Source organism: Crotalus tigris, unplaced genomic scaffold (assembly GCF_016545835.1).
Source record: "Crotalus tigris isolate CLP2741 ecotype Arizona unplaced genomic scaffold, ASM1654583v1 scf7180000022411.5474196:2289641, whole genome shotgun sequence".
NCBI lineage: Eukaryota > Metazoa > Chordata > Lepidosauria > Squamata > Viperidae > Crotalus > Crotalus tigris.
Genome location: NW_024099112.1, coordinates 1,766,419 through 1,775,919, shown reverse-complemented (window position 1 = coordinate 1,775,919; position 9,501 = coordinate 1,766,419). Strand labels below are relative to the sequence as shown.

General features: G+C 35.9%; 1 protein-coding gene across 1 annotated transcript in view; it reads left to right on the top strand.

The window, feature by feature from the left end:
• Window positions 1–336: 336 nt before the first annotated feature.
• The window catches only part of LMOD1 (leiomodin 1), a 28,672-nt gene continuing 19,507 nt past the window's right edge, over window positions 337–9,501 (top strand). Inside the window, exon 1 of the mRNA XM_039319079.1 lies at window positions 337–753. Coding sequence (XP_039175013.1) covers window positions 493–753 — 261 coding nt within the window. The 5' untranslated portion in view covers window positions 337–492. The remainder of the gene's footprint in view (window positions 754–9,501) is intronic.

The window sequence follows — 9,501 nt, the reverse complement described above, 5'->3', positions numbered from 1 at the left end:
TTGATATACATACTTAAAGATTTTTTTTTCATTTCTGCATCCATGCAGCCAGCCAGCAGCTTAGTGAATTTTGTTTTGCTTTTCTTTTTAGAAAATATGCAAGTTTCTCTTCTTTCATTGCCTTGAAAAACCTAAAAGTTCAAGACTAAATTTGGTCATGCAGTACTTCAAGATTCCCTGGAATGTCCTCAAGTTTCAAACTCCTCTGATAGACATCAGCTCCACCTCTTGTCTTGTATGATTGGCTTTGCTCTGCTTGGCTAAACTGTTGTTACTTTTCATTGGTCAGTTTCTCTACATCTGCATAGTCATTATAATCCAAGCTGTAAAGGGGGTTTGGTTTCTTACACATAACATTTCAACACCACTACAGTACCAGAAAAAAGAACTTGGTTTTGCAGAAATCCCAACTTTTTTTTAAGCTTGCTTTTTAATATATACACAAATACATATAGATACACATATAACAGTGTACTCGTGCAACCTGCCAAGATGTCTAAAGTAGCAAAATACCGACGGCAAGTCAGTGAAGATCCAGATATTGACAACTTATTATCCACTTTGTCTCCAGAGGAGATGGAGGAGCTAGAAAAAGAACTAGATGCATCTGATACAGATGGGAGCATTCCGGTAGACCTCGAGCAGAGAGATAAAACTGACAAGCAATTGAGTGGCAAGTGCAGTCGAGAGGAAACACTCAGCTACTCTGAAAAGGAGACCAAGAAATTTATGCCAAAGGAACAGTCAACGGATGTAAGTTGCTCTTTGGGAAAGGTGCATTGGTATAAGGGGAGGTGGAGTAATGCTAGCTGTAAACTATGGCTAGAATTATAGTTTGCTAAATTAAAACACCATATTTTAGGGGGGGGGGGGTTGCAATGTGAAAACCTAGTCAGAAAGTCAAAAGGAAAAGATTGCTTTTCCATAGTAAGATGCAACCTATATCCTGTTTTTCATAAACTTGATCAATGTAATCAAGTTTACTGAGCTGCATTTATATATTTATTGCTTTTTGTAGTCACAAATATTTTCCTAAAGTTTTACCGAATAAAACTGAATGGATTTACACTTCCTACTAAATCATATTTGTTTCATCATGTTTATTGGGTCAATCACAATGATTAAGTTCATTTACTATGTAAAGTCAAAATGATACCATGTTATTAACATGAGTAAATGCTGTCACAGAGCAGTTTTTTAGTTTCTTGAAGTTGGAGATAACTGTCTCATGTAGGGAAGTGAAAGTTGTTCCCTGTTAGGTTGGGCTGAAGCCCCAAAACTGTTTCTGTTCTAGTTTTCTAATATTGGGAGTCCAGTCTTAATGCTTCTGTGGCTGTGCAAGTGATATCTGAGAGCTTGGTTGCTGCAAGAGATAAAATAGAGAAAGTCAACCCACAATTGCTGAATTTATGAAAGCCATCATTTACTTTAATGATGAATTATTCTACAAGCTTGAATAGTCTTGTGCCACAATGGTAAGCTTTAAAGTATAATTTGAAAACCACAAAACTAGGTTTATATGTCACTCTAGATCAGAATCAAACAAATCACAATATGGATTGGTGGCATGAGTTAACCCAATGATTAGGATTTGTTAAGGCATGGTTTATAGTTTAGCATGTTGGGCATGCTAAATGTGCAAATATCTATTCTGACATTTAATAAACTATTATTAAACATTTAATAAACTATTATTAAACAAATCCAACCACTATTTTACTCTCTTTGTCTTTTACAGCAGCTAACATCAAAACACTATAAGGGATGTGTTTACATAGTATGCAAAGCCAAAATGTGTTTTAATTGTTTGAGGTTTAGCATTTCATGTGAATCCCATTGTTTAAAAAAACATGGAGTAGAGTGATAATACCATTCCCAATCCTTTCGAAGTCTAGGAAAAAGTGAGATAAGTACCCATATGATTCTACAATATGTTTATTATAGATTTATGGTTTACTAAATAGCTTGCATTTTCACACCACCTGAAAATAAGCTGCCACATGGTCTGGGTTCATACCAATAGACAAATGCATTTTAGAGTAGCGTTTTGTTCAAGCCCAGGCTATATGTCAAGCCACCTAACAAGGAATGATGGGAGGTAAGCTCTATACTATGTTTATAAATGTACCAAATCATATTTTGTTTATCTATGACAATTACGTAAATCACAGTTGACTAAATTCTTTCAAAACAGTCACCATACAGTAGCTTATTAACTATACAATTTTACCTAGCTTTTTACGTAAACCCAGGCTTTGTGTTATGTTCCTTGAGAGGTGAGGCTAGATCAGCAATAAGTATAAATGTAGATGGAGAGGAGCTGAATCTACCCAGTACTAAGAGATCCCTTGGGGAAACAAGAACCTTAACTTGCAACAAGCAAGGCTGGTTCTGTCCATAAGCATAATGAAGCAGAGACTTCAGGTGGTAGACTAGGAACACAAGTCCAAATGGAATAAGCTAAAAAAAATATCTAAGGACAGCTTATGTTTTTTTGCTTGAGGCACAGAATATGTTGTCAATATATATATTCTGAGGCACAAACTTGCCAACCATATGTTACTCTAACATAGTTAGAATTCATCCCACATGTTAATAATTCAATGAAAACTTTAAAAACTGGGATAAAACCATATCCATGGTTTGTTAAACCATTAGTTAGTGATTGGTTGAACATAATGTTTATATATTTTCTTTCTTCCTTATGATATCTATCAGACTGACCACAAGCTTAACAAGTTAGCCCCAACAGGACAGGCTCATCTTTAATTTCAAGGAATGGCCAGCAAGCTGCCAAATTTGGAGAAAGAACCTTCACTCTCACTAATTGATATTGCTTAGACTATGGCACCTGAAATGTCTGGTTTTGATCACACCTCAAATTTGTACATTTAATCCCTGAAAATATTATTGCAATTCTTGAATATCTTTTTCATGTTTTCTCTTTCTCTCATACCTATATATTTAGGCTGTCTTTGCGTTATACGTTGAGCCACAAATTAGCCTCATTTTAAATGTTGTACAATCTCTTCTGGTGTGGCTAGTGCTGTTTGAAATCAGATTAACTGAATAAATCATGTTTGAGTTAACCAAGGGAAAACATATAATGAGAATACAACAATCGATGCATACACCGAATGATGAAAAAGAAATGGGCTGTATACTTTGGCTCAGATATAGATGCCTAGACCTGCAAAGTTCTACCAGCAAGTGGGTGAGTGGATGCAGCTGTCACCAAGTAAAATTTGGCAGAGGGATAGGAAGAATAACTTCTTTGCAGATGGTATGGGCTTTTTCCCCTTAAGCATGATACAAGGAATACAATTTGGTTGACTTCTTCCAAAAGCACATTAAAATCTCAGCATTTATCAGAAATACAGTATGTAAAAATGTTTTCCCTTTATTTCTCTAAAATCTGCTAGAATGTTAACATATTTTGGAAAGCTTATCTCATTACAGCTCTATTTTACTTTGACTTATTGCCATGTTTGCATAATATGCTAAGTTACCATACTTGGTGAAAGGGATCACACCTTCCAGTTTCGCTACACATCTTCCCATTCCCACAGCTCTTTAACCAAAGACAGAGGCTTACCGATGATTTGGTATATTACACAAATGTAAAGTAACAACACTAGTTAACAGGAACTGGGAAGATAATTTCAAAATCAGTTCTTGCTAACAACCTGTCTCAACTCAAGTGTTTATGAGAAGGGGGACTTAAAAAATATGCATGCCAGTTTATTTATTTATTTTTTTGCTGGCTGATTGGAAAGAGGGTTAGGACAATAATAACAGACATTATGGTGTTTCAGCAGAATGATCTTTCTTGAAGATCATTTTTCTGTCTCATCCTAGAGATCATTAGGAAGCATCTTGAACTTGAAAGTTGGTGAAAACAAAAGGAAACAAGCAGGAAGCAAAGTAGACCATACATTTGCTTTTCAGAACTTGTAATTCGCCAAGCTGAACTGGAGCTATGTATGTTATGTGTTATGTATGCCATGTATTATAGCTAACAAGTGGCTTGATTTTGCCATTTCAGGAAGCAGTGGTAATAATATGTTCTTTAAACTTTTAGTATCCAGAGGTTAGTAAATGATCTTTACTTTGGTGAGTCACAAGCTCTTTGATTCTTGCATAGGAAACACTCCAGAAAGCTTTAGACTTGCATAGATTTATGGCATGTTTCTCTTTATTTCAATCTTATCTAGCCTGGTGACTGGGCATTAAGGATTTGGTGCCCCCAACACATCTAGGGGGCACCAACATGGACTAGACTGCTTTATTTGTTGGTGAACAGTTATTCTCTGTGTATATTAAAGGACACAGGAGTAATTTTTTGCAGATTAGGAATCAAAGGTTCTATATGGGTTATTAATGGAGTTCATAATTGCATGTTCTAAATATTGCTATAATAAGAAATAAGTAATTTTAGAAAAAATAAATAAAATATACAATGTTTTCCTCATAGATAATTTGAATGCTATGGAGGATTTACATTTCTCTCACAACATAAAACCTTTACTCTGGAGCAGGATTTTTTAATTACTATGCAAATACACAAGTAGTTCAATCTTAATGAAAGATTTAGACATTGTGGCCAAGAATTAGCTTCCACTTAATGGCTGAAGCACTGTAGAACCCTTTGACAAATTGAGAAAGTGGACATCTCTGAACATCTTTTGAGTAACAAATCCAAATAAATTACCTCATGTCACTTATTTTGTTTTTTACATTATATAGGGAAGGATATCCAGAGTCAGAGTATAACAAAATATATAGCTTTCTCAAGCTAAGATAAAGACAGATCTCTTTTAACACATGTTAAAACACTGTTCAGCATCAGGCCTCTTTGAGTGAGGATTGCTATCTTACTTAGTCTGAAATTCTGTTCTGTAATGCTGAACTGTGGGAAACAAAGCTAGTTGGCCAGTGGTCAAACTCTCTACTGTTATAAATCTGGTCTTTTAGATCATCTTACAGTAAACTGATATGCTGAGCTGACTTTCTTCTTTTTCTGTCTCTAGGGAGAAAGAGAAAAAAAAATCCTGTTTATTCCTTTTCTTTTCCACGGGCTTGTTAGTAACAGATGGATTAACACATCTGAAAGCAGCAGTAGGAAGGCTACAAGGGCCAAGTTTGTTATGACACCACATAGCTCTTCACCATATGGGGAGAACAAATCACTTGATCCCAGAGGTTCTCTATATTCTTCCATAAGGAAAGGCTTTTCATGCTCATGTTTCATTATGTCGTTCCAGAATGCACAATGCAATTGAAACTGTTAAGAGAACTGACATTCTATATAAGTAACTTTATTTGTTTGTTGCCTTGTTTTCAGGAATTCAACACGGCATACTCTGTACTCTGCCCTCATATTTTTCCGTATGACAACACCCTGTAAAATAGATTGGGCTGAGAAAAAGGGGACTGGCCCCCAAACTGCCCACACCCAGCTTCTGTGCTAAGTGTGGACTAGAATCTAAACCTTTCCAGTACCAGTCCAACCCTTAACTGCTATTAATACACTAGCTCCCATTTTATAATAATTTTCTCAAGGCTGAGAGCATTTCTATAAGATGCTACCAATTTGCTTACATAAGCAATCATCTGATATCTGTGCAGATATTGTGCTTAAATTTAACTTCTTACTGCTGCAGTTACAAGACTTTGTGCAAATAGAGAATTTCTAAGCTACAATTGTCTCGGCAGAAGCAGCAGCACTGCAATGCAATGCTGGTTTTAAATGAATAGTCCAAACAGGTCTTTGGAGGGGACATCTGGCATACTTCATCTTCCTGCTCTTTCCAGCTTGCCAGGAACAGGAAGCCAGAGGCAAAACTTGTACCTTAGTAACCTTTATTATATTTGATTTTTTGGAATTGGAAGGGGTTTAATTTTCAGCATAAAAATGAATGTAGAGTATTCTGTTACTGACCTACAGATTGGCAGAGGGTGGTTAAGACATCTCAGCCAGAAAATTCAGTTATAGATTCTGTATGGACATAATGGTATCAGAGGTGCCCATAGCATCCTGATCACTTTAATATTTCATACAAATTTGTCAATTTGTTCCATTTCAAATAAGAAGTTGGTAAGCTTGGTGAAGAAAAGGCTGGTCTTCTGAAGATGCTCTAAAATCAGTCCTGAGTGGTATGAACCTGATCAAGACTGAAACTTTAATGACATTATTTTTTTATTCTCCCCAGTTATATGCTATTGCTTACACAGATATACGCCAGTTATAAAGAAGCAGAAATAATACCTGAGACAGTTTTATTAGCACTTGATTATTTGAGCTTCTATCATTGTAATTTGAAGTCTTGAACATATCAACTAGATTTTATTGCCTTAAGGGAATGCAATCTTGTGATTAAATTCAGAGCCATGTGGATTATTTTGCATACAGTAGGTAATTAGTGTAGAAAAATAGTACTAGAAATATGTAAGATAAATGTTGATACTGTACAAAGTTATGCTTTAATAGCAGCAAGGAAAACAGTTTAAGATGAGATTCAATATGCATGTAGCTATCTTCTAAACTGTTGCACAGCCACTTATTTTTAATTCATGTTAATTTCTCTTTATTCGAAATAATTTGATTCCTCTGCCAACAGTCAACCCTATGTCTGTCCTACAAAAGCTAGACTTTAAAAGTGGGATTAGATAAATTAGTGGAGGATCTATCAACAGTTAGTAGTCATGATAGTTATAAATGGCATTGCCAAGTTCAGAGACATTATATCTCTGAATAGCAGTTGCTGGAAATAAGGAATTGAGTGCCTGACCATTAAGCCTCTATAGCACAACCAACACAAGCTATGAAAAAAAGATAACACTAACACATTAAAAACATCTCAGAAAACAAGTAACAAACTACTACAAGCACACAGCATCACCATAGCACACAAAGCAACTAAACCTCTAAATTAAACCAAAGACCCAGTAGCTGAAGAAAAAACAAAGTCATCTACAACATACATAATAAAAGACTGTAATCAGGTGGGTTGAGTTGAAAGACAACATCTAGATCATAATGAGCTCTACAGCTGAAAAAGAGGGCGACTTCTTAGATCTCCTGGCCAATGTACATTTACCAAGCAACATCCCTACTGGTTTCTAATACGTCTCAACGCATTATCACTTAATATCGACACCTTTTTCAGTACAAGCAATTAGCTGTCAAAGTAGAAGATAAAGCAGATTCTACAGATTGGAGTAGGCATATATTTTTGTTCCTTATTTCAAGTAATCTCTGTTGGATTTATGGCCAGCTTAATTTGTCTAAGCTTAAAATTTTATTTATCAATTGGTTCAAACCATAAAACCTCTGGAGCAAATATGGGCATGAATCTGATGAACCTTGTACTATTTGTCTAAGCTTAACATTTTAGTTATCAATTGGTTCAAACCATAAAACTTCTGGAGCATATATGGGCATGAATCTGATGAACCTTGTACTGTTCAGAGAGAAAAAGAACGTTCTACCCTGAATCTCAAAACTAAGTTATATTTAGAAGTATTCTAACCAGCTAGCATGTCATCTTTTTCTCTGAATGTTAAGATAACCATAGGTGCCTAGTAAATTGTCTATAAACAACCTAAAATAGGAATGAGTGTCCCTATGATACTTTCACACTCAAGAAGCCAAAAAAATCAGCTCAGAAGGCATTAGTTAACCTTTATTTTCTGTTCCTAACAAAAGGTCAAAACCCAGTTTCAGGCGAGCATCATTCTATAATTGTGGGAAATTGCCAGCCTATACAAAAAGCTATAACTGCAAATAAACCTCATACCAAACTACATATTTCTGTTATTTGCATATAACAAAACCCCAGTGGCTGTTTCCTGGGGACATCTGTCACAATTGAAAGAACAAAAATTTCATACTTTCCCATCCAACTGCTTTTCCCTTTCCCTGTGCTCTAGATTCCAAATACATATAGTCATTCAGTTGATACTCAGCATGACTTAGTTATTAAAGTCTTAACCTATTACATAAATGAAGAACATGGTTTGTATGCACAGTAACCCATACTTAATTAAACTATGGTTTACTATTAATGCAATTATCTGGGTTTGCACATATATACTGAACCACAAATTAGCCAACCACATTTTAGTCTAGTGCATTGGTTGATAATGCCATCAACAGAGCCATTTCACCAAGTTTCTACAAACACACCTCCATGGTGCAATTCAGGCAGTAGAATAAAATGCTGCATTCTTATTCTGCCCTGTACTTGAATTCCTATTTGTTCAGATGTCAAAGTGCCAGCCAGAACACCATATGGTCAAAGAGAAGGCAGGCTGTGAACTGCACACAGGGAGGCAAATATTGTCTCGCTCTTGCCTTTTTTTTTTTTATCTTTTCCAGATGAGCTCTCATAAGTATTCCTAAGAATGCTATCCAAATTTGTCCATGGTAATACTATGCTTTGGGGTCATCAGTAGTACTGTGAGATGTGGACATCACATTCATTCTGTCTTCCATGTAACTATTTAATGGACTAGCTTAAAATAATGTTTGAAGAAAGAAAGACCAAGACTTGCATAAAGTAGAACTGTATTGTATGGCTATTCTTCATCTCCCTCCTTATCAAGCATGTAGTAAATCCACTCATCATTTTTAAGGAACATGTCTTCATGATGTCAACTCTGTCTTATCCCCAGCCTGCTATGGAGACAACTTAGAATTATTTTTAGTTCCAGTATGAAAATGTTATTCTTCAGATATAAAACTTGCCATAGGACTAAGAATTCCTTGGTCTCAAGTCTGGGGGTTATATAATTAGGGCCAGAGATCTATCTACCTCTTATTGGCCCCCTAAAGTCTGCTGAGATCATGACCTCTTTCTCTTCAGGTTGCTGACCACTGTTATTTTATTTGTCTTTATTTATTTGTATTTTTTCTGAGAAGGTTTGGGAGCAAAGTCAATTTACTATTAGCTCTGTGGCTTTATATGCATTTTCTCTTGAATAACTACAGCTCCACTGGGCTTCTAGGCAGGTAGTTTTTTCACTGGTGGGAACTCTGACTTCATCCTGCTCTTCAGAGTTCTTTTCCTCTTGCCTTAGCTTGGTTCTCTAGGTTAACTGTTGGGGTGTGAGGATAATTGAAGGTCAGTTTCACATTGCTTTTGAAGGATTGAAGACTGGAAGCAGTAACAACATGGAAGTACCTTTAAATTGCACAGCTCTTGTATCTTTTAAAGTCTCTGTGACAAAGGCAAACCAGATCATTATTTCAGAAGTGCACATATGTAAATTTAAAAGGAACATGGGAAAAAGTCTAAGTTGGCTCTAAAGAGTCCTGACAAATCAATCCATCACAGCACTGCACTTAAGGAAATCCATAGTTCTTTAAACTTGGGGGTAGGGGGCTGGGAGATATAACAATGCAGTCCAGGAATAGTAAGTAATAGATATTGTGCCAGATGGATCCACTCTTCTAACTGCATTCTGCAGTTCAGAAGAATTGATATTGTTCACTGCTGC